At 38.7% G+C, this 24,974-nt stretch overlaps 2 protein-coding genes across 3 annotated transcripts in view; both read left to right on the top strand.

Annotated features, from left to right (window-relative positions):
• The window catches only part of LOC106524416 (E3 ubiquitin-protein ligase MARCH3), a 26,737-nt gene extending 2,241 nt beyond the window's left edge, over nt 1–24,496 (top strand). The window contains exons 3-4 of the mRNA XM_014018217.1: nt 24,043–24,120; nt 24,402–24,496. Coding sequence (XP_013873671.1) covers nt 24,043–24,120; nt 24,402–24,431 — 108 coding nt within the window. The 3' untranslated portion in view covers nt 24,432–24,496. The remainder of the gene's footprint in view (nt 1–24,042; nt 24,121–24,401) is intronic.
• On the top strand, nt 11,333–23,311 carry LOC106524415 (multivesicular body subunit 12B). 2 transcript variants are annotated; one of them, XM_014018215.1, is made up of 10 exons: nt 11,335–11,675; nt 12,791–12,913; nt 13,258–13,365; nt 13,566–13,662; nt 13,840–13,969; nt 16,106–16,249; nt 18,649–18,743; nt 18,944–18,999; nt 19,477–19,536; nt 19,911–23,311. In XM_014018215.1, exons 2-10 carry the CDS (start codon nt 12,803–12,805, stop codon nt 19,995–19,997), a joined length of 888 nt encoding a protein of 295 aa, XP_013873669.1. In that variant the 5' UTR covers nt 11,335–11,675; nt 12,791–12,802; the 3' UTR covers nt 19,998–23,311. The 2 variants fall into 2 exon arrangements, with proteins under 2 accessions (XP_013873670.1, XP_013873669.1); XM_014018216.1 differs by lacking the exon at nt 16,106–16,249 and having other exon boundaries at nt 11,333–11,675.
• Nucleotides 24,497–24,974: the final 478 nt, after the last annotated feature.

Genomic DNA, 24,974 nt, shown 5'->3' with positions numbered 1-24,974 from the left:
GGTCAACTAAACATGGGCATACTAACAATATTTTTATACTACATTTATCCATTTTAAATATACTAACATCACTCCTTTGTAACAACTAAGGCAAAAATGTAATTAATTCAGAAAATCTTTTCAGGACCCCACCTTGATGTTTCGGGACCCCACTTTGGGTCCCGACACCAACTTTGGGAAACACTGTTACTGAACAACAGGAGATGTTTCTGTTATTGTCTCTTCTTTAGCAGCTTTTAGTCACCATGTTGGAAGAAGTGTTGAATTTAGAAAAGAAACAAACCCTTTCTTAATTGAGTATTTATACAAGCTTTAAATAACTTAAATATTTTAACTTTGCATTTGCAGACCTGACACTAATAAGACAAGTCATATTTTATAAGCTGAAGTTTACATGTATTTTATGTTTACACTGTGCACAGGGACGTTGACAATGGCCAAAACAACCACGTCCCGTGATGCATTTTTAGTCGTGGAGGAAAAAAGATGTGTCCACGGCAAACACACGGCTGGTCAGCTATAATATTACCACTGTAAACAGATTAACTGGGGCTAAGTTACTGTCAAGTCTGTACAGCAGTTATTGTTATTATTGTTTTACGGAACATCACGCAAACTTCGGGTGATAACGAGCTTCGTGACAACTTTGTTGCCCCTTCGAACACAGTTTTATATAAACCCATTCATATCCGTTTACCTTCAATGAAAGACGTGTTCACTTGTAGTACTTTTCAAATTATTACCTTCACGAAGCAACGCTAGCCTCTTAGCTAACCATAACCTTGCAATCTGCTCAGCGTTAGCTCAGTTTGCCTTCCACAGCTAAAAGAAGCGACAATAATCACAGTTCCCATTTCTACTTTCAAATAAGTAGACTACACAGAGCATTAGCTGTTCCTTCTTGTTTGCTAGCTCGTAAGAACACTGAAGCTAACCTGAACACAGGCTGGCTGTGGTTTAGCCGCTCTCTCATATTCTCAAAGTACTTACGACAAGGACTCACCTCCAAAAATGACATCCGGTGAAAAGATACGTGCACAACCGTGCATATTATCCATGGAAACTAATAGAACCGACAGGTCTTTTCAATGATAAAAATAGTACAAGATCATTACATTACAAGCCAATTTTGTCTGCTGTGCTCATCCCACCAGCGGCGAATCATTTCCACTTCCGGATCAAACTCTTCAGAATAAAGGTCCGTGGTTTTCATGTACTTCCTTTGATTAAATGAAAAACGCATGAAAATTCGTATGAAACCTCTATTTACCAATAATTATGTTGTTATTTGTGAGATTTCAAGCCAGCGTAAATAATATTTATCCAAACAACTTGATGTACAAACTGTTAAAATCAACCAAGTAGCCCTGAAAGCCTAGATTAAATTTAATGTAAATAAAATAAAATAAAATAATACAAAAATAAATAAATAAAACTGAAAGCTGAAATTGGTGAATATAAATTTTAGCACCAAATAATTGTTGCAAAGTCACCGATTCTGTTCATTACTTTCATGGACAGAATTTCTAGGCGCAGCCGAGGTGTTGAGGGGATCCGTTTTGGTGGTCTTAGGATCGCATCTCTGCTTTTTGCGGATGATGTGGTCCTGTTGGCTTCATCGGAACGAGATCTGCAGCTCTCGCTGGAGCGGTTCGCGGCCGAGTGCGAAGCGGCCGGGATGAAGCTCAGTGCCTCCAAATCCGAGGCCATGGTCTTGAGCCGGAAAAGGGCAGAGTGCCTTCTCCGGGTCAGGGGGGTCGCCCTGTCTCAAGTGGAGGAGTTTAAGTATCTGGGGATCTTGTTCACGAATGGGGGAAGAACGGAGCGGGAGATCGACAGGCGGATTGGCGCAGCGTCTGCTGTAAAGCGGGCGCTGTACCGGTCCGTCGTGGTGAAGAGAGAGCTGACTCAGAAAGCGAAGCTCTCGATTTACCGGTCGATCTACGTTCCTACCCTCATCTATGGTCATGAGCTTTGGGTCATGACCGAAAGAACGAGGTCCCGGATACAAGCGGCCGAAATGGGTTTCCTCCGCAGGGTKGCTGGGCTCTCCCTTAGAGATAGGGTGAGAAGCTCAGTCATCCGGGAGGGACTCAGAGTAGAGCCGCTGCTCCTCCACGTCGAGAGGAGCCAGTTGAGGTGGCTCGGGCATCTGGTAAGGATGCCTCCTGGACGCCTCCCTGGTGAGGTATTCCGGGCACGTCCCACCGGGAGGAGGCCCCGAGGAAGACCCAGGACACGCTGGAGGGACTATGTCTCTCGGCTGGCCTGGGAACGCCTTGGGGTTCCCCCGGAGGAGCTGGAAGAAGTGGCTGGGGAGAGGGAGGTCTGGGCCTCCCTTCTGAAGCTGCTGCCCCCGCGACCCGACCCCGGATAGGCGGAAGAAAATGGATGGATGGATGGATAATTGTTGCAAAGCTCAAAGAAAGTTGTAGTGAGTCCTGAAGTTGCTGATCTGTTGGTGGAATCAGAACAGGATTGGATACAAAATGATTTCTAGTGCCTTAAACAACCTCAGAAGTTGTTTTACCATCTATGAGACATGTATAAATAGGTATACCAAAGCAGGACGTCTTCACACAATGAGTGACCGTGAATGAAGGAGACTAGTGAGAGAGGCCACAGAGACACGTGTGATTGCTTTGAAAGACTTACAAGTTTCAGGAGGCTGTTATATAAAATTTGAACAAAAAGTAAGAAATTTGTTTTTGGTAGATTATTTCTTTGTTGTAAGAATGCTTTAGCATAAATCTTATATTGTTGGAAAGACTGTTAATTTTATATTTAACTGGTGCCACATTTGTAAAGAACATGCATTTGTGGGATGAGCAGTAGAGCTGAGTATGTTGGTTGTGCAGCTTAATTTGCCATGGACTCCTTTCGTGTACTGGATGATTGAAGTTTGAAGAAACCAGACATATTGGCAATTTGACAATTTATTTATCTAAACAAACAGGAGCCTCAGTAGCATGTGGAAGAACCATACACAGCCACAACAGCCTGGCACCTGCTCTTCAGGCTGGTCGCCAGATTGGTCATTCACTGCTGTGGGATGGCATCTCATTCTTCAACCAGCATTTGTATCAAGTCAGCTAACATTGTTGTGCTGGTCACTCTGGCACAAACAGCGTGCCCGAGCTGATCCCACAAGTCTTCAATAGGGTTGAATCGTTTCCACTCCCAAATTCTGACAGTCTCCGATAAACCACACTCAGTGGGGGTGAGTGTTTTCATCTTAGAGTCCTCAATCCCAGACTGTGGAGATATGGGATTGCCACTGGCTGCAGAATTACATCTTAATCTCTAAACTGAGATTGCCAAACTGGCACCTGATTGGAAGCTCCTGGAGGTACCATAAGCTCAAAACTAGTGTCAATATCCACAGCAGTCTGGCAGAGTAGATTTGGCAAATCTTTAATTTGTGCAACTCACATACTCAACTTTACTGCTCATTCCACAAATGCATGTTCCTTACAAATGTGGCACCATTTAAAAGGGAAATTAACTTCCTAATGGTATAAGATTACCAAAAATTTGTTACAACAAAGACAAAATCTACAAACACAAATTTCCATATTTATTGTGTTAGGTATAGATTAAATGGACTGTATTTATGCAGAATTTTGTTCTACAAACTAATAAAGCATTTTACACCAAGTGAGTGGTTGATTTGGAAATTAGTGCTATTTTGAGTTCAGTGAGGGAACCTGCGATCAAACCACCATCTTGCTCTGAGCCACAGCCAAACCAAACACACTTTTGTTTGCCATCAGAAGTGTGTTTTTAACATAGGAAAAGAATGTTTGTTCAAGACAAGTTGCACAAAAAAAGAAGAAAAAAAAAAAGAAAAATGTGCATTCTGACTGCACCAAGCAGTCTTCACTGTTTCCAAATAAAAAAAATAGCATTTTATTCAAAGTAATTTTGAAGGAGCGTAAAAAATGAAACTTAAAAATTTGTCACTTTACATGTTCAGATGTGTTGATATTATCACAGAACTGAATTGTTTAACTATAATACCTGAAAATGGAGATTGTTTTATGATCTAAAAACAGTGATTTTCTTCTCTCCGCTGCATGCTGCAGATCATATAAAAGTATTTGGATGTATTTTGTGACATTTTAAACTGAGAAAATTAAATGTGTAATAAAGCTCATTTTAGTTATTAAATTGTGAATGAACAAAACATGACTTCATGCATTACTGTATTTGCAATTTGTGACTGTAATGGAACTAATACTTTTATGTTTAAGCAAGTATTTCATGACATCCATTAATGACCTAGATTTTTATGAAATACTGTTCATCTGCAGATAGAATGATTAAAGTCAGAACAAGATTTGCTAACAACAGTCATTCTTAGGTATCACTTGTATTTATCTTTGTGTTTCCCATTGACCTTGTATCAAATCTTGCTAAGATGGCATAATGGTGTTTGCTAATATATATATGAGGCCTCTCGAGTGAGTGACACAGTGAACAGTGGACAGAGTGGAGTGACAGAGAGAAGCAGAGGCACAGAGACAGTGCAGGTTGTTCTCTGTGTCCTGTTGTTGCAATAAAACTCAGCTGATCATCTCACAGAGTACCTTCATTCTTGGACCACGTATTTCTGTCTTTGTTAAATAAATATTGCCATAACAGTTTGGCGTTGTCGGCAGGGTCACTAGGAGATCGACGGACCAAGGCCACATTGCAGGTGGACTGATAGGAGTGAGAGCAAGGACTGGACTGCTCAGGACCGTGACTCCAGCTGGATGAAAAGAACATTTTTATGGTAAATTGTTTTAACAACAGAGATACGCTGGTGACGATTGTGATGGATGATCTTGAATAAAAAAAAAAGAACATAGGATTTTTATTTTTGGCTGTTGAAGAACCTGAGAAGATTTTTGAAACATCATCTGCTGAGAGTGAGTACAGAAAAGCTTCATGATGCCTTTTTACTTTTCCAAAGAGGATTTCTGCCAGCTTCTCCAAAAGCTGCCCTGGTGAAACGGAGCCACGACATGACTTAACTAAAACTTCTGGCCTCTTTAGGTATTTGATAGATAGTTTTTGATCCACTTTATCTGTTACATTTTGAAATAAAAATAATTTAAATGCATCCCATTGGACAATGCTGCAAACTATATGAAATCATTATGTTCAGCATGAGCATGAAAAAAACTGGTGTGATACTTTATATAAAAAATCTGTTGAACATATTTGAACAATCTCCAGTCAGCATTTCCCTGTCATGGTTGTAAGATGGACTCAGGAAGGAGGCAGAAAGAATCAAAACAAAATGAATTTATTAACAAGGAAAATGGTCAACATGGCAGCAAACTACTCACACAAGGTGCGAAACCACAAAACTACAAGATGCAGCCAGGATGTGTGGCAGAGAGGCAACCCAGTGCAGAGCTCCCTGAGAACACAAAGATACACAATATATAGAGACACTAACAAACTGAAATGACAAACACCTGTGAGAAGACAAGCAGGAGTGGGAGGAGCTGAGGATAAACAGAGGAGCAGGCTCAACACAGACATGAGGAACATGAAGTAACAAGTCCCTCAATAAAAGTTCATTGTTTCATTTATATTTTGCATTTGTAATATTTGTTTAGTGTTCTGAAGCCATCTGCTCTGAGTGTGTAACACAAACAAGTTCAATGCTTACATTTCTAAAGTGCCTCTTCAGGGCTCTTAAGCAGGCCTACGACCCAGCAGCAGGTCTCAGCATCAGAAACACTCACACAGTATACACACTTTCAATTTGTTGGTCAAGCAGTGTCGAGTTTGCATGTTCTCCTCCAACCTGGGTTTTTTTTTCATGTACTCTTCTTTCCTACCACTAGTGTTGTAGTACTTGAAACCAGTCTTGGTCTTAAGACCCTTTTTTGATGGTCTTGGTCTTGTCTCAGACTCGGCAACATTTGTACTCGGTCTTGTCTCGATCTCAGACATTGAGGACTCGGAATTTTATTTCAAGACCAGTCAAGACCACAACTGTGGAAATATCACTAAACAACCAGCAGAAAGCATACAACAAGTTGTAAATTCTGCAGTTCTTCACTTTTAGAGACAATGGGGACAACTACTTTTACTGTCACTAACATCAACAATCTGCCTCTGTAGAAAAATTATTTTCTCTGCCCTCACACAAAGATTTTGTCAATATTAGCTCTACAGTGGAGAAAAAAGGTATTTAATCAGCTACTAATTGTTCAAGTTCTCCCACTTAAAAAGATGAGAGAGGCCAGACAAATTGTGACCCATCAAATTGAAATGAGGATTAAGTCCAAAAGTGGAATGTGGAAAAATAGGCACATAGGGTTTTGATTTAAACGTGTGCAAAAATTGCACTTTGTCAAAATGTAATGAATAAATGCCTAACTGTCTGAAATATACTCCTAAAAAACATTTTTGAAGCATTTCTTGGAGCAGTAGCAACAAAAAATCTGGTTTTGAAGAAAAATTGCTTAAATTTTGAATTTTTCCATGTGAGCTAGCATTGCTTTTGTTTCTTTCCAACTGGGAAATCTTAATAAACAAATACTATTTGAGGTTTCCTCTCTTTATATTAACATCAAAAATTACTCGATAAATTTACATAAAATTAGGAATCAGACCAAAGAGTATTGTATTATCATAACCAACAAGACCAGTTAAGTCATATCTCTGGATCCAGTTAAGATATCAGGATGATCCAGGTATCAAAATGTAGCTTTTAAAGCCAGGAATCTGAAAATGCAGTTAGGCCATTTTGAACAAATTTGACTTAATCCTCATTTCGATTTGATGGGTCACAAATGAGAAAATATATGTAAAAAATCACATTGTCTGATTTTTAAAGAATTTATTTGCAAATTATGGTGGAAAATAAGTATTTGGTCAAAAACAAGCAAGATTTCTGTCTCCCACAGATCTGTAACTTCTTCTTTAAGAGGCTCCTCTGTCCTCCACTCATTACCACTTTCCCCCATTCCCCCAGTACAGAATACTCCATATTTTAGGACACTAGTTTATTTATTTATTTTCTGGTCTTGGTCTCGACTTAGTTCAAGCCCTAAAAGTCTTGGTCTTGTCTCGGTCTCGAGGCACAGTTGTCTTGGTCTTGACTTGATCTCAGGTTAGGTGTCTTGCCTCCTACCGCTCACAGTCAAAAAACATGTTTGTTGGGTGTGTGCATGGTAGATTTTCGTATAAAACTTGAGGTCTGGTTAGCCGGGTTGCGTCACTCCCGGAAGTACGCCCATATATGCATTGTCGCAGCGTCTTCAATGATGCAACTCGGCCACACATTGGAACGTCTGGGCTATAAGAGTGAAATTTACCAATTTCCGCTGTTCATTTGGGCAGCTGCCTGTAGCTCAGTGGGTTAAGCATCGGGTTAAAAGAATACATCAGGGCCCTAGTTTCCCAACGTAACGCCACCAGGCAGGATCAAACCCCACCCCGGGTCGAGTCTCCAATAGTTAGCCATAAATGGATTGACTTGACTCCTAACAGGGATCGCTCGGTGTTGACTCCACCGAGGCCCAAAAAAATGCATGAACTTTTGAAAAGTATTTTCAAAAGTAAGTACTTCAATACATTAACTTGAGTAGATCTTTGACCGAGTAACTTTTACTTGTAGTTGAGTAGATTTGACCATGAGTATCATTGGTTTTACCCAAGTACTAGAGTTGAGTATTTTGTCTACCACTGGTCCTTACATCAAAAAACAAAATTTCTTCTCAGCAGAAAACCTAAGCGTAGATCTCCCTCACACAAGGCCACAGGTGATGTGCATTTGGTGTTAATTTCATTTTTAAAGGCATGTCTTTCAGATATGGCTCATCTGCTGCAGGAAGGTTTTGATTAGACACAAGAATTTTAGTTTTGTCTTTCACTTTGTCCACTTTCTTTATTTGCTGTCATTGGCAAAACACTGGGCAGAACACTGGGTGAAATCATTACAAAGTAAAGCTTTTAAAAACCACCACAAAGCCTAAAGAACTACTGATCAAAATGACTTTATAAAACGCGTGTTATTTTTTAAAGCTTAGTTGAGTTTTGCTGATATTTATCAATTAGTTTTTAATCCTGTTTAGTAAAAGCATCACATTTAAGAGATAAATAACCTGCTTCACTGTCAGGAAAAGTCTTTTCATGTTTGAACCCTCCCGCTGTCTCAGTTTTAGAGCTTGAGCAGACCATGGACGGCTGATGTCTCTGTGGTGTTCTGGTGACCTGTCCAGCACCTCTCCTCCTGCCCTGGCACCACTAGCACAGTGACCCTGAAAGGAAGAAGTGGGTTAAGATAATGGATGGATGGAAATTAAATAATTTTACCAGAAACATTTAGTAGCCAATAAAACAAATGTGGCAGGGAGAATTTCATTAACCTTTCTTCTGATTTTATGAAAAACATTAAAAGACAAAAGGTCTTTTGTGCCGTTTCCTGTTGTCTTTGGTTCTGTTTTCTCTTCCAGAAGCAGTATGTGAAACTTCTTTTGTCCCACATTTTTTTAATTATTATTCTACATTTGTTGGTTGTTGACTTGAATCAGGCACATGATTTTGATGAGGTACTCAGTAGTTACAAAAACTATTTGTCCCAGACCACTTGTTTTGTTGGCTGGTGTATTTTTTAGAAGCAACTTTTCATAATTTCAGATGACAGGTCTATAATTCTTCACTGCTTCAGCTCTGATTCGTTTTTTCTTATTCTTTTTTCAGGATGGCACACAGTAATGATTTTATGACAATAAAGTGATTCTGAGTCTTGGTGTAGAAACCTTGAAATGAATGTGAACATAATTGTGTGAATTGTATTATTTTCCAGTGGGTTTTTTTTCATTCTAACTACTTCTGCACACTTTGTGCTATTTTAACCATTCATAAAACATTGAGCTCATTTAGGAGAATTAAACTTCATTCCTTTAAGCCAGAGGTTCTCAAACTGGGGTTCCAGGATCCCCAGGGTCCACGAGAGGTATTTTGAGGGTCATCAAAAAATTTCACTAAATTGTTAATTTGGATTTTATTTTTAAAAAATGCATGGAGAACAATGAACTAATAAACAAACATCATAAACTTTATAAAAATATATATAATCCCATGGCATTTAGGGGTTTAAATGACAATAAATTATCTTTTAAAACAGCATGAGGTTTTTGAGGGGGTCCCTGGAATTTTTTTACCCTTTTTAAGGGGTCCCCAGACCCAAGGCTACCTTGAAGCCTACAGTGTTGTATAAAGTACCTGAAAGTGATACTTGAGTAAAAGTACAAGAATCTTATCATAAAAATACTTTGGTAAAAGTTAAAGTATTCTCTAAGAATATTACTTAAGTAAAAGTCTCAAAGTATCTGCTATTTTTTGTACTTAAGTATCAAAAGTAAATTTCTGACACAAAATGTACTTAAGTAATAAAAGTAAAAGTACTGAGTAAAAGTGAGCTGTTAGATTTTCCTAAATGACATTTATTGGGAGGTGACTTCTCCAAAAAACATTTTTTTCTAACAGCGTGCAGCTGTGATGGGTTGTGTACAAGCTAATAGGGTGTCAAAATGAAATATATTTGTACTAATCATCGAACCACAATTAAATTCACTTGATCCAGGAGACACAATTTATCAGGATTGTATATTTTTATAATAACTCAGAATAAAATAGGAGTAACAACTTTTTACTTCTTACATTTTTAAAAAATGTAGTGAGTAGAAAGTACAGGTAATTGTGTAAAAATGTAATGAGTAAAAGTAAAAAGTGCGCTGAAAAATCAAGTAAAGCACAGATAACCAAAATTTCTACTTAAGTACAGTAACAAAGTATTTGTACTTAGTTACTTTACAACTCTGGAAGCCTACAACTTCAGCAGAAGTCATGGGGGAGGTTTAGCTGGTGATGTGCTCAGAAAGCCTGATGACTAAACGCAAACTTTGCCCAGTTTTTATGGGTTTGAATTGTCATCACTGAATTATACACTTCATGTGTAATGGTTCATATTTATTTTTCAGCTTAATTTTAAATCACATGTTTACATCACAATATTTTACACAGTAATGAATGGCATTTCAAATTCAACTAAGTACAATATTCAAAAACCTACTGAAGTGAAAATAAAAATGCAGATAAAATAATTAGGCTACAGCCAAAATTCCTACTCAGTTACAGGTAGTAAATGAAATTTGATACTTTTTAGTGTCCTGATGCATCTCAGTAATCCAGGTAAAAAATCAAAAGGAAAAAAATTGTGTAGGTCTTCTGGACGGGTTCTTCTCTAATAAAACGTTTCGTCTCTCTTCCAAGAGACTTCTTCAGTCTGAGAGTTTCAGGCAAAATTCAGGCTTTTAAGCCCTGCCTCCATGTGACTGATACTCACATCACATGGCTATCGTTGACACCTAATTAACACTTATTGTTAACAGGGGGTGGAGTGATACTGCCAATGGCAGCGCTGTAGGAGGGGGACAATGTTTCCATATGTTGCGGGTGTTTCGGAGAAACTGAGACGTTTATTTTCTAAACATGATGTCCCAGTGGCTTTCAAACCCCAAAACACATTACGGCAAAGGCTGGTTCACCCCAAAGATCCGGTGCCCCGGCACAAACAGAGCAATGTTGTATATGCTGTTAAGTGCCAGGAGGACTGCGACCAGTTATACATCGGGGAAACAAAGCAACCACTGTTCAAAAGAATGTCCCAACACAGACGAGCTACATCTAATGGCCAGAACTCCGCAGTTTTCACTCATTTACAGGCCAGTGGTCACTCTTTCAGAGATGAGGATGTTCTCATTCTTGATAGAGAGGAATGTTGGTTTGAGAGGAGTAAAAGAAGCCATTTTTGTGAAGAAAGACCGTCCATCATTAAACAGAGGTGGAGGCCTCCGTTTTCAGTTGTCCCCCTCCTACAGTGCTGCTATTGCCAGTATCACTCCACCCCCTGTTAACAATAAGTGTTAATTAGGTGTGAACGATAGCCATGTGATGTGAGTATCAGTCACATGGAGGCAGTGCTTAAAAGCCTGAATTTTGCCTGAAACTCTCAGACTGAAGAAGTCTCTTGGAGGAGAGACGAAACGTTTCATTAGAGAAGAACCCGTCCAGAAGACCTATACAATTTTTTTGTTTTTTAAACTTTTTAGGTTAGAGGTCATGAAAGAAGGGGTCCCTTTGTGCTACACCAGTTGGTAATATAAATTTAATTCATCCATCCATGCATTTTCTTTCTGCTTCTTTCTTTTCGGGTTGCAAGTCATACTGTATTTATAATTTTCACAAAAATGGTAAATATGACCCCAGCAGCTGCAGCCCAGTGGCTCACGCATACATACATACATGATCAGAGGCGGCCCTCCCCTCACTGTCAACAGAAAGACTTGACAGGAAGAATTTTAGACGCAAAACAAACTGTGCAGCTTTTAATGTCTGCTCATTGCGTGGTGAAGGGGAGGGGGCGAGGGTCTCCTCCGTTCACCGACCCAGCAGCACAATCTTCAACAGTTTAGCGTTAGCGCACTTTGACTTCGCATGCTGCGGACCCAACATGCAGACACTCTCCGAACAACAAAGGTTTCGGGTTGCTTCGCTGAACACGAACATTTCCTAAAGATGCGTGTCTCTCTGAGGCTGTGAAGAAAGCAGAACGCAGAAGAAAACAGAAGAAGACTTGTCTTACTGTTGTTAACCCCTGCTGGGTAAGTAATGCTCCACGGTTAGCATGCTAATATTAGCCGCTACTGTCTGAATCGGTGCAAATGTGCTTTTGTTTGGAGCTCGGCAGTGAAGGAGAGTGCTTTGGTGAACCCTTAAATCTCCTGAGTGCTAACAACACCCAGCTGGACAGATTTACATTAGCATGTAACAAGCTAATCCGTAGCTTGTAGCTGATGTATGAGGACACTCCCCGCTAGCATGCTAGTAGTTGACTGGCTCGTTAGCTAGCTTGTGTTTTAACTTAATCTGGCGAACCATAATGTTATATACTGGACTAGTTATCGATTGATAACATACTGTTTCACTAACAAATTATGGAGTTAGGTAATTTTTTTGTTAAGCCTCATTCACATTCCATAGCTGTTTCATGTGAATGAAATCTTTGCACCAGATGTTGTTGATATAATTAATAATATGCCATGAAAGTAAACAAATATACTCTCCAGCTGCTGTAACAAGTATGACTAGTATTGAAGTGTTTCGATGTAAAAAAGAATTGACTCAAACCTTGCACAGTTTCTATGGTAATAGATATTTATGTTCAGTGTATTTACTTTTACACAGTTAGTTTATTGTGTTGATCCAACAGCAGGCATTCATTTTTATTTCAGTCAAATTCACATTTTTTTTCACAGTGGAATTTTTTAAACTCACTAGCAAAACTGATAGAAAAGTCCTAAAATAACTAAAAAAAGAAAACAACGTACAGTGTTTTTTTCTTAATGATGCATTTAATGATCCCTGTCTCTAATTCTGTTCCCTGTCCTGATATCCAAAGAGAAGTGTTGTGTAGATTCATCAGTCACAACTTGAGCTTTCTGCATGTGTATATGTAATTCAAACACTATACTTTCAGGGATTGCACATATCAACAGCATCTTAGCCTTGCATCTCTAAATCTGCCATAAATTACCAGATATTACACCTATTAATGGCTTGACGATGCAGTTACTGGAAAAACTGTATTTGAGTGCCCATTCTTTTTGTCATCATTCAGGCTGGTCAAGTGAAATTTGTGTGTGCGCTCTAGTTTGAGTACGAGTGAAACTTTGGTGTGAATTTGTGAATAACAACAGATGTTCATTTTTTGTTGCAGAGCTCTGCAAACATGCCTGAGGTTCGGGATCTTTCTGAGGCTTTGCCAGAGATGTCCATGGATCCAATCACTGGAGTTGGAGTGGTTGCCTCTAGGAACAGGGCGCCCACTGGATATGATGTGGTACAGAGAAATACATGGAGCTAATGGATGTTAAAAATGCTAAATTTATAGGCAGAATGCAAAAAAGGAAGTGTTTTTTAGTTCTGTGTTTGTTGCATCTTAAAATCATTAAAAATGTTTTTTGTATCTAAATTGCGATTAGAAACTGAGCAAAAAATTCAGTATAAAAATATAATAATAAATATAGTAAAATATGTACTTGTTGAAGGTTAAAATTCTAGTTAACGTGGTTCTTTTTTACCCATAAGACTCTTCACGTTGACCTTTTTACACCTGTGACACACAGGGCTTGTCACTCTGATCTCAGTTCAGTGACGACCCCTTGTTGAATGATTTTCCTCCAGATATCTACAACAACAGATGGTCTGGATGCTGACCTGTGGAAAGATGGCCTTTTCAAATCCAAGGTGACTCGTTACCTTTGCTTCACCAGAGTTTTCTCAAAAGAAAATGTAAGTCAATTCACAAAGCAACACAACAGTATTGTTTACGTAAATAAATTTAATGGTTTAAGTTGTTATGGATAAATGGAGCCTTTTTTTCTAGCTTTTCTGTGCTTCCCCGGCCCAGACCTTGAAGTCCCCAAATATCTGCCATTGTGTTATTACTGATCTCTCTCTTTCTCTGCTGTCCTCTGTTCGTTTCTGTTTAGAGCCATTTAGGCAACGTCCTTGTGGACATGAAGCTGATTGACATAAAGGACACTTTGCCAGTGGGTTTCATCCCGATCCAGGAGACTGTTGACACTCGTAAGCTATTAGCTTAGTCCGCAACTTTCGACAGTGTTGCAGCAAACATGTTTAAAAATGGTCAATTAGATTATTAAGCTGTTCAAATGCATTTATTAGACCTCTTTAACTATTCATGTGAGGCTGTGTGTACTTCTGGCAGTGGGAGTGAAATTCAGTCCGTCTTGTCTTCTGCAGAGGAGCAGGCCTTCAGGAAGAGGCGACTCTGCATCAAGTTTATTCCAAGGGACTCTACAGAGGCAGCTATCTGTGACATCCGCATCCTGGGACGCTCCAAGCAGGCGCCTCCTCAGTATACCTTTATAGGGTAAGCAGCTTGAGATCAAATGTCAACACGCATCATGCAGTGTTTGATTATTTATTTATTTATTTATTTATTTATTTATTTACTTACTTACTTACTTACTTACTTACTTACTTACTTACTTACTTACTTACTTACTTACATATTCTCTCTTTTGTGAATCCAGTTTGCAGGAAACATTCTTGTTAGAGCTTCATATACCATTACAGGATTCAGTTTATTTATTTATTTTTTGTTTGTCTTTTTTGCAATATATGGAGATGTTTGGTGTGCATATATATATATACACTCACCGGCCACTTTATTAGGTACACCACGCTAGTAACGGGTTGGACCCCCTTTTGCCTTCAGAACTGCCTCAGTTCTTCGTGGCATAGATTCAACAAGGTGCTGGAAGCATTCCTCAGAGATTTTGGTCCATATTGACATGATGGCATCACACAGTTGCCGCAGATTTGTCGGCTGCACATCCATGATGCGAATCTCCCGTTCCACCACATCCCAAAGATGCTCTATTGGATTGAGATCTGGTGACTGTGGAGGCCATTTGAGTACAGTGAACTCATTGTCATGTTCAAGAAACCAGTCTGAGATGATTCCAGCTTTATGACATGGCGCATTATCCTGCTGAAAGTAGCCATCAGATGTTGGGTACATTGTGGTCATAAAGGGATGGACATGGTCAGCAACAATACTCAGGTAGGCTGTGGCGTTGCAACGATGCTCATTTGGTACCAAGGGGCCCAAAGAGTGCCAAGAAAAGATTCCCCACACCATGACACCACCACCACCAGCCTGAACCGTTKATACAAGGCAGGATGGATCCATGCTTTCATGTTGTTGACGCCAAATTCTGACCCTACCATCCGAATGTCGCAGCAGAAATCGAGACTCATCAGACCAGGCAACATTTTTCCAATCTTCTTTTGTCCAATTTCAATGAGCTTGTGCAAATTGTAGCCTCAGTTTCCTGTTCTTAGCTGAAAGGAGTGGCACCCGGTGTGGTCTTCTGCTGCTGAAGCCCATCTGCCTCAAAGTTCGACGTACTGTGCGTTCAGAGATGCTCTTCTGCCTACCTTGGTTGTAACGGGTGGTTATTTGAGTCACTGTTGCCTTTCTATCAGCTCAAACCAGTCTGCCCATTCTCCTCTGACCTCTGGCATCAACAAGGCATTTCCGCCCACAGGACTGCCGCTCACTGGATGTTTTTTTCTTTTTCGGACCATTCTCTGTAAACCCTAGAGATGGTTGTGCGTGAAAATCCCAGTAGATCAGCAGTTTCTGAAATACTCAGACCAGCCCTTCTGGCACCAACAACCATGCCACGTTCAAAGGCACTCAAATCACCTTTCTTCCCCATACTGATGCTCGGTTTGAACTGCAGGAGATTGTCTTGACCATGTCTACATGCCTAAATGCACTGAGTTGCCGCCAAAGTACAGCAGCATTATACTGACATTGAGCTGTTACACTTACAGGTGATGGTTTGTTGGTGAATGGGTAGAAAAAAACAATGTGACGCTAATCTTGGAGCATTTTGTTTTACTGAAATATCTCCTGGCATTTCAGGATTGACTCAGGGAAAACTTCATGAAAATCTGTAAACCCTGCATTTGTTTTTGGTTAATACTTGACTTCAACCTGTAAAACCTTTATGTTATATCCACAAGGCAACAGGCAACTGAGCTAGCTGTAAATGAGCTCATAGAGGAATCATTCATCCAGTCACAAACAAAGTTGTAAACACAAACTAGTTCTGCTCTTTGTATGTACTCCACGTGGCTACAGAACAGTTTATTTGGAAATGCTACCAAGAGGTATTTTTATGTTTTTTTTTCCCCTAAGATGTAAAGGAGTCAAATGTCAGATTTTGTACTTACCTAACATGAGAGGAAAGATTTTAAAAAAATTTAAAAATAATTTAGATTTTTGTCCCAGAGAAATAACTGTGCTGCATTAACTGCTGAGAAACACTTCAAAACAAACACTGATTGAATGTCTACACAGCTCATATCACTCAGTGGTTACACAGGTCCATGTTTATAAAGGATGAATGGAGTATTCATTAACAAACACTACAAAACTATTTAAATCGACTTTTTGTTTTCCATATTTAATACCGATGACCTTGTTTTGCAGTGAGCTAAACAACATGGGAATCTGGTACCGCATGGGGAATGTGCCTCGTGCACAGGACTCAACGCACACACCGACCACCAACAACATCCAAAATGTGAATTCTTCCACAGTCCCAGCTCCGATCCCAGCAGCTCCAATGCCCAAGTACGGTCACTCTGATACCTTTGCACACACATAATCACGTTTTGTGGTCCTGAATTAAGAATAAAAAATAGTGATTGTATTTGAAAACATTTTTTGGTTAAAAAAAACAATTTTGGGGGGGGATTTAGGAAAACGGTAGAGCATTAAAATGGAAAACAAGTGCAAGCAACATTCAGCGTTGACATAAAAAAAGAGAAAAAAAACTAAAAATTTTAAAATGTTTAATGACTTCAGATATCAAAGAAAATTAGATATTTTTCACTTTGGCTGGAGTTTTTAAGAAAAATTATAGAACCACTACTGGAAACTGCTAAATGGGCTCAGTGCTGTGTTTATAAATATAAAGGGGGTAGGAAAAGGTTTTTAAAGGGATCCCCGATTAGTTGTAACATTAGACTTTATTTAATAAACATATATTTTAACTGTAAAATAAAGACTGTAAAAATACTGCAGGCTGTTTAGTTTTTATAATTTTTAAACTAAAAGTTTAAAAATATATTACACAGACGGTGCCATTTTATTTACATGCAAAGCATTCTGGGTAAATGATGATGTGGATAGGTCCTCGGTGCGAGGCTGCTAGCGAGCGATATCCACCCTGAAGGTTAATCTTGGACAATATCTGATGATCGACTCTTTTAAATGAAACCAGAGAGCGTTGACAGAGAGGAGAAGGTAGAAATGACTCAGTCTGTAACTGAAAATATAGATGGAGGACCTCAGTTTAGCTTGTTTGTCGCACTAGCACCGAGCTAGTACCTATAAGGCAATATAGAGTCGGCGCTAGCACAAAGGCTAACAGGCTAAGCTGAGGTTCTTCTTCCATGAAGCAGCTCTGTTGTCCTCCATCCATATCTTCAGTTCCAGGCTGAGTCATTTCTACCTTCTCCTCTCTGTCAACGCTCTCTGGTTTCATTTAAAAGAGTCGATCATCAGATATTGTCCAAGATTAACCTTCAGGGTGGATATAGCTCGCTAGCAGCCTCACACCGATGACCTACTCACATCATCATTTACCCAGAATGCTTTGCATGTAAATAAAATGGCCCCATCTGTGTAATCCATCCATCCATCCATCCATCCATTTTTTAAACTTTTAGTTTAAAATTTGTAAAAACTAAACACCCTACAGTATTTTTACCGTCTTTATTTTACAGTCAAAATATACGCTTATCAAATAAAGTCTAATGTTGCAACTAATCGTAGATCCTTTTAAAAAAAAAATCACTGATGATGAAGAAACTAACATTCAGTTCTGTTTTCTACTGAAGTGGCAAAAAAATGGAAAAGGTTTTTAAAACCCTGATTTAAATAAACAAAAAGACATTAGTAAATCTGGCTGCCTACATCCACAGTAGCTTGATTAATTAATATGTTTATCAACAAGTGCTTTAGGTTATATAAAAACAAAATGCACTAACACTTATAAAGTATCAGAATGTTCACAGACTCAGAGTACTAATACAAATATCTTGAGGACTGGAAGGCAAAAGCTAATGTTGAAGGCTGCCAACGGATGGCTGGAATGTCTCGACTTTTAAACTTCCAGATGTGGTGTGGGAGCCGATCAGCAGCTGACGGTCTTCCACGTAGACGGCCTGTCCACAGAAGACCCGTCAGGACCCTCAACCATCTCTAGAAAAGAGGGCCCACCGTCAGGGCTGTATAATGTTGGTTCCTCTTAAAAAACTCATTTCTACAGACAAAGGAGCTTTACTGTAATTTGTTTTTCTCTTGGTAATAGTTATATTGTTCAAAAAGATCACTGAAACACAAGCGCAACAGTAGTATTTTTGTGTTCAATGTTTTTCACTCAAGTATGAGATGAAAGTCAAATGTCAAATTTACAGTATTTTTAGAGACAATATTATTTATTTTATCAGAACATTGCGATGTTGGTTTTCATTGTTTATATCTTTTTTTCCATCCTGAACAAAAGTGTGAAAGAGTCACCACTGTTATCATAAGGGTTAACATTTCAACATTTCATGGTTTTAAACTTATGGCAGAGGAGAACTAAAGATCATTGATCCTTCTGCTTTTCACTTCAACAATTATGTCATTTTGCTTTGCGGGTTAGTCTTAAACAGGTCTGTGATCTCAGTGGGATTCGCCTGCTTAAGGAGAGGTTAATAAAATAAAAATAAATTCATGTATGTCCTTGTGGTGCATCAGGAAACGATTCCAAAGCACCAGCTGTATCCTGTTCTGCGTTCCACCTCTTGTTCCTCTGACCTTGGAGCTTAACTCATGTTTCCTGATGATAAAAATCTTGTGACGCTTTACTAAACATGAACGTTATGTAAATGTAATAAATTTAGTAAATAAATTGATTGTTAATAAATAAATAAATTGTTTTTAACTTTATAAAAATATATATATATTTTTTTATCTAAAAGGCATATTTCCATGACCCTGCCTGCCAGCTTCAGAGGGAAGAACACCACCAGACCAGACTATGAGCACCAGAACTCCAACCTTTATGCCATCTCAGGTCAGTGGTTTATTTTCCTCTTTTATATCTTTGTCCAAAATCTGTCACTGTGTTAATAATGAACCCGGTGGCTCTACTGTGCAATTGACTGTAGTGTGAAGTACTTTGGAGTCCTAGGACTTGGTAAAACACCATATAAGCTCAGTTCAGACCATTTACAAAGAAGCATTAATGTGAAGTCTTTGACTTGTCTTTTTCAGCAATGGACGGGGTGCCTTTCATGATCTCTGAGAAGTTTGCCTGCGCCTCTTCAGATGTAAGTTGTTGAAGCTGAGTTTTCTTGATGAGGCTGTGCTGCTGGGTACCGATATTCCTCCTCAAGCTGTGAGCTGGACTGTTCTCTGCTCAGGTTTTACACCGAAGCTGATAATCTAGATCAGTGGTTCCCAAACTTTTCAGCTTTTGACCCACAAAATGCTAGCAGCAGAGACCTGTGCCCCCAGCTTTTGTTGGTTGATAAAAATTGTTTTCCTGTCAAATAAACAAAAGCATAGCAACATTATAATGCTATTTTTGTCCATTTTTAAGTACACTAATCTTATTATTTTGTAACAACAAAGGCAAAAAATGTTCTTAGTTGTCATTTTTAAAGTAATTAATTCAGAAAATATTTTGAAGACCCCACTGTGGGTCCCGACCCCAACTTTGGGAACCACTGATCTAGAGTGTGTTGTAGGTTTGAACTCTTCATGTAACTGATCTCTAATTAACCATTCATGTTCTGTGTATGCAGCTGCTGCAGGTTGACCTTATGGGCATTACAATCAAATCACTGGCTGACATTGAGAAAGAGGTAAGAAAGGCAATTTCCTTAGTTTCAAAAATATTCTCTCCATCAGCTGATTATTTCGATTGCTTGTTTGTGGAAGTTTAGCCAACATAAACACTCTGATAGGTTATAAACAAATGCACATTTATGTAACTTATGTTATTGTTACTGACAATATAGTAACAAAGACAAATAAACCTTGAACCTTCCCACATTTTAAATGACTTACTGCATGGATTCTGCAGAAATAAAAGGTCTCCACAAATGTAGAGATTTGCTGTAGTTACATGATATATCCACCAGAGGGCAGTGTGAGTGGTGTGTTACTCACTGTTTTTAGAGCGATATTGAAGGTGTGATAGCAAAGGATGAAATGATTGTCTTGTTCTCTTTGTCAGTATGATTACAGTTTCCGCACTGAGCACAGTGCAGCAGCTCGCCTCCCTCCAAGTCCAACACGGACCCCCCTGGGCTCCGAGGCTTGAGCTTTTACTCTTTAAACAACTCGATGGACATCAGCAGGACAAACCTGTACACAACTACTGAGAACCTGTTACAAACAGCAACAACGTCTTTAAGGCAGCATCCTGAGAAGGAGTAAAAACTGGAGTAGTGCACCTGCTAACTTCTTGGAGATGCTGTCATTTGTACTGTGTAAATGAGAACATTGGAACTCAGTGGATCAGCTGCAACCACTGCAAACAACACTGAGGAGTTGGAACTGCCCGTTATAGGTGAAGGGATATTTTTTTATTTTCAGTCGAGCTAATTTTTCTTTTTTTCAAAGCATCCTTACATGTTGCTTCTTTGTGATACAGACAACCACTCTCCATTTAAAGAGCTTGATACAAATAGGACAGAGCGTACCAGGGTCAAAGTGATGGAGGCCATCTAATCAACTTTTGCTCTTTGAGATGAACTCATCTGAACGCTCTGTCATGTTTGTGTTCTTTATGACACACCTGAATCAAAGTGCATGAGGGCAGGTCATGTTAAAAATACATAGAGAAACTTTGGGGTTCTGGATTTTGTTAATTAAGCTTGTTCTGGTCTTTGTGATGGGCAGAGAATCTCTTGATGTTACTTAATATTCTGGTTTAACTTTAAGTGCACTTTGTACTCGGGACTGTCGATGTGCTTTCTTTTTGCCTTTGATATTTTAATAACCACTCCTTCATATTTTTGTACGAGCCATCGCCTTGGAGAACATATGGAGCCAATGTTACATTCACTAGCCTGGAATAAGGCTTTCAATACAGACCCGCACAATCCACTAATGTATAAACAGTACCAACTCCAGCTGATAAAAATTGGGCCGGGCATTAAAAAGGCATTTTTTGACATTTTGAAGAAGAGGTCTGTGGAATGGTTACAATTAATTAATATCTTACCTGTTACAGATAGCTCTTAGAGTGGCCTCCTTTTTGGACCTGGCAGACAGAAAAACAACCTGAGACAAAGACTGAAGTGGATTACTGTAGTTTTATTTAATCTCAAGTCTCCAAAATGTCACGAAGGTTCATTTGAGCCTAATTTTTACATCACTGCCAGTTTCGCTGTGGACAGTTATTTACATGGATTTTGATGGTTGTTTTCTCAAAAAGCTGCAGCAGCAGCAAGTTGTAGCAGTCAAGGAACAGCCTGGGGTCACTTATGGCAAGAATTTAATCTTTCTCCCCCAAATAACAATATAATGCTGAACTGAGGGAGCTGTAAAAGTTTAAAAATAGTGTTTGTATAAATCACCACTAAGTTTTAAAGATGGTAAAATTCACTTCAAAAGTGGATCTGCTTGAGTCTTAGTGATGCACTAACTAACTGATGTTGGATGATTGAAGCGGCTCAACCTCCAGTGATTTTAGTAAAAACATAAATAAATCAAACATTTTTGAAGTCTCATCAGTGTTAATGCAAACACTATGTTTAACTCTGGACACTGCAGTCAGTTTTACATTACACAGTTATTTAGGCAGAAATAAGATGAAGTGCTACAGCCATCTGCTGGTGCTCTCTGCACTTAACTATAGATCTCCATGTAAAAACTAATGAAAAACATGGTGGTGTAAGCCTCCCTGTGAGGAACATTTGCATGAACCGCTATAAAACTTTGGAAATTAGAGTTATTTCAGCAACAATCCACTTTAGTCTAAATTAAACTTCTCTAAACTGAGTTTGTTCAAAGAACGATTCTCAACAGGTAAGATATTAATGTTTAAGACCTTTCCACAGAACCTCACTTCAAAACGTTTGAAATATCTCTTTACTGACACCAAAACCATTGTTACTTTCATTACCTCACTTTAGCAAACCTTGTGGAGCTTTAGCCCTCCTCAGACCCACTGATGTCTGAGGTTCTGATGATGAAACTTTAGATGTTTTAACTTACTTTCTGAAGCTTTAGAGCTCATGTATTTATTACGTTTCTCATAGCTGTTGTCTATTATTTGATTTGAAAGGTCACACACCTCCTGCTTGGCTTATTTTAACTCCAGTCTGCTTTGCACATCCGAGACAAACGTCTAATTTAACTTATGAATACCTCTACTAACGCAGTTTGTTAAAAGCCTGGGGATTTATCAGTTTTGAAACTGGTCTTGTTTTCACAGCTCCTAACAAACCAAAACCACTACCGATAAACCAGATTACCAGCTTTATTTACCCTGTCACCCTACATGTTTGGTTTTGCTTCTGTTTTAGAGCCCGCCTTCATTAAACCTGAGTGTGATAGTGGCCTGAAACATGTTGCCTAAATGTTGCATGTGTGTCCTAATGTAGTTGATTGTGTGTGGGAGCAACATGAACGCTGTTTTTACTTGCGTTTTATTTTCTGATGCAGGTTTTATACACTCTAACTGTTTGTGTTTACGTGTTTGAATTGTCTCAGTGTGCATGGCTTACGTTCATCACTGCAGGCAGATTCATGTCATCTCTGCTGTCCTGCAACAAAGTGCTTTTCATCATTCTTTTTTTGTCATATTCTGTTGGTGAAACCCAGTATTTCTTGTTTATTTTAGGAATATATATATTTTTATACACCCTTAGACCAGTCTGAAGGTCTTGACATTATAACTCTGTCATCAGAGTTGTCCAGCAGTTTGAACCTGGTGTTTGTGAACTTTACTGGTTTTAAGAGGGAGCAGACTCAACTTTAGGGAAGTGTAATATCCTTTGCATCACTTATTTCATTAGATGAGCAGTTCTGACTGAAAACTATAATCTGAATTCTGACTGACAGATTAACACACCGATCAGCTGTATTGTGATCAGTGTGTGTTGTGTTTCAAATGCCTTTTTCTTTCTGCTAAAGCAAAGACTGACAAATCTGACTTTTTGTTGCTTTTATCGCTCCCTTTATTTTACATTTGTTAACAATGTATTGTGCAGTATTTTCACATCAATATTTGAATTAACATTTTTTTGTTTTGTGTTTAATTTATTAGTTTCAGTATTTTGACCATGTTTTGTTTTATTTTTTGCACTGCTGTTACGATTCAGATCAGAGTGAGTGTAAGTGTTTGTTCTCTCTTAAGCTACATGTAACCTTCTTTAGCTGATCTGTTCACTTTCAGACATTTAATTCAGACTAACAACAAATCATCTTGTTTTAAAGTGTCTTGTTAGTTTATTTGCATGGTGACATGATAGAGACTGAGGATTTCAGACATTATTTTTGTAGGTTAATGAACAAAAGTCACTAATTTTTTTTCAGAACCAGATTTTATTCTCCAAGTATCAAAAAAAAATCAGCATTAGTGGAATTTGTATCATAAGGAAGTTTTAATAAACTGTGATGAACTGATGTTGATAATCAAAGAGTTTTCCTTTTTATCCCCCTCGTTACAATACTGAAATCTGAATGACTTCATGTTTGTGTTAAAAATGAGGGACTTTCTCTGGTAAGTGGTTTTGATCATTATTTCTTAAGGATTTCTTAAGAATTGTTCTTTATGAGAAACATTGGTTTTATTTTGATAATGCTGACTTTTGAATTATTCAGGTAAAAATTCCTTTAAACCCTAGATGAATAAAATTAAATGTCTAACATTCCTTGAAATAATGCATATCATCTACAGCAGGGGTGTCAAACTCATTTTCACTGAGGGCCACATGAGCGTTATGGTGGCCCTCGAAGGGCCAGTTGTAATGAACTTTGATGTTTCATGTTTAACTTTGACTAAACAGTGTTTTAACATATCTTATTTTAAAGGGGCAATATTATGTGTTTCTCAGGCATATATTTAAATACTATACCATAATAAAGTATCTATGTCACCTTTTAGTTGTTATTAAAATGCTGTTTTTATGTTTAAATAGAAAATAAACTTGTCTTCTCATCACTTCCTCTTCTAAACGCCTTGAAATCTATAAAAAAAATTGAAAAATTGAAATTTATAGTTTGATTTCTTTGTATGTATGGATCACTTGGGTTGTTACCAACATCTGGTGAAAATTTCATGTCATTAGCACCTCTAGTAATATATTTACTGAGAAAAATGTTGACGTGTTCAATACTTATTTTACCTGCTGTACTTCTCCAGTCAGCTGGAGGCAGTGGGCCTGATCACTTTGGCTGTTACCCCCTTCACCACTTACTTCTTCTGGGTTCTGGTTGGTACCGCCATGACCATGTCTAAGTGTGGATGATTTACTTTGCAGAAAATACATAGTTTGAACTATGAAGTYAGCGGAGATGATTTAATACAATTYAATGTACATGTATGSCATGAAAAAGAATAGTGCCTCATAAAAAATACTAAAATAAAGAAATTAAGCATCCAAACAAACTAGTGGAAATGAGATAAAACTGTGTAATGATCCTGATGAACCGGTATAGTATAGCTCTCTGTTAACTGATCAGATACAGGTGTAAAAATGGGTTTTCTTTGCAGGGTAGCTGGGCTTTCCCTTGGAGAGGGTGAGAAGTTCAGTTATCTGAGAGACTCAGAGTAGAGCCACTGCTCCTCCACATCAAGAGGAGCCAGTTGTTGTGTCCMGGCATCAGCATCCAGGGCGCATAGGGAGGTGCTACAGGCAGGTCCAACTGGGAGGAGACCTCAGGGAAGACCCAGAACTCACTGGAGAGACTATGTYTCTCAGCTGGCCTGGGAACTCCTGGGAATCCTCCAAGAAGACAGAGAAAGAGATGCTGGAGCCTCCCTGTTCAAGCTGCTGCCCTGTGACCCAACTCTGAAACGAGTGGATGGATGGATGGATGGATGGATGGATGGATGGATGGATGGATGGATGGATGGATGGATGGATGGATGGTAGGTATGTAGTGTGGAGCTGCTCTTCATTCAACCCTCCTCCTTAATCCGGGCTTGGGACCGGCAAAGTGACACTAAAAGAGACACTCTGGCGGAGTTACTATTTATTTTAGTTTAGTCAATTTTAGTTTGGTTTATCCAATTGGTACCTAATTGTTTAGTTAAATCCAGCTTTATTTATTTATTTATTTATTT

The sequence above is a fragment of the Austrofundulus limnaeus genome, unplaced genomic scaffold, assembly GCF_001266775.1.
Source record: "Austrofundulus limnaeus strain Quisiro unplaced genomic scaffold, Austrofundulus_limnaeus-1.0 Scaffold186, whole genome shotgun sequence".
NCBI classification, from domain to species: Eukaryota; Metazoa; Chordata; class Actinopteri; order Cyprinodontiformes; family Rivulidae; genus Austrofundulus; species Austrofundulus limnaeus.
This window is presented reverse-complemented; position numbering and strand designations above follow the sequence as displayed.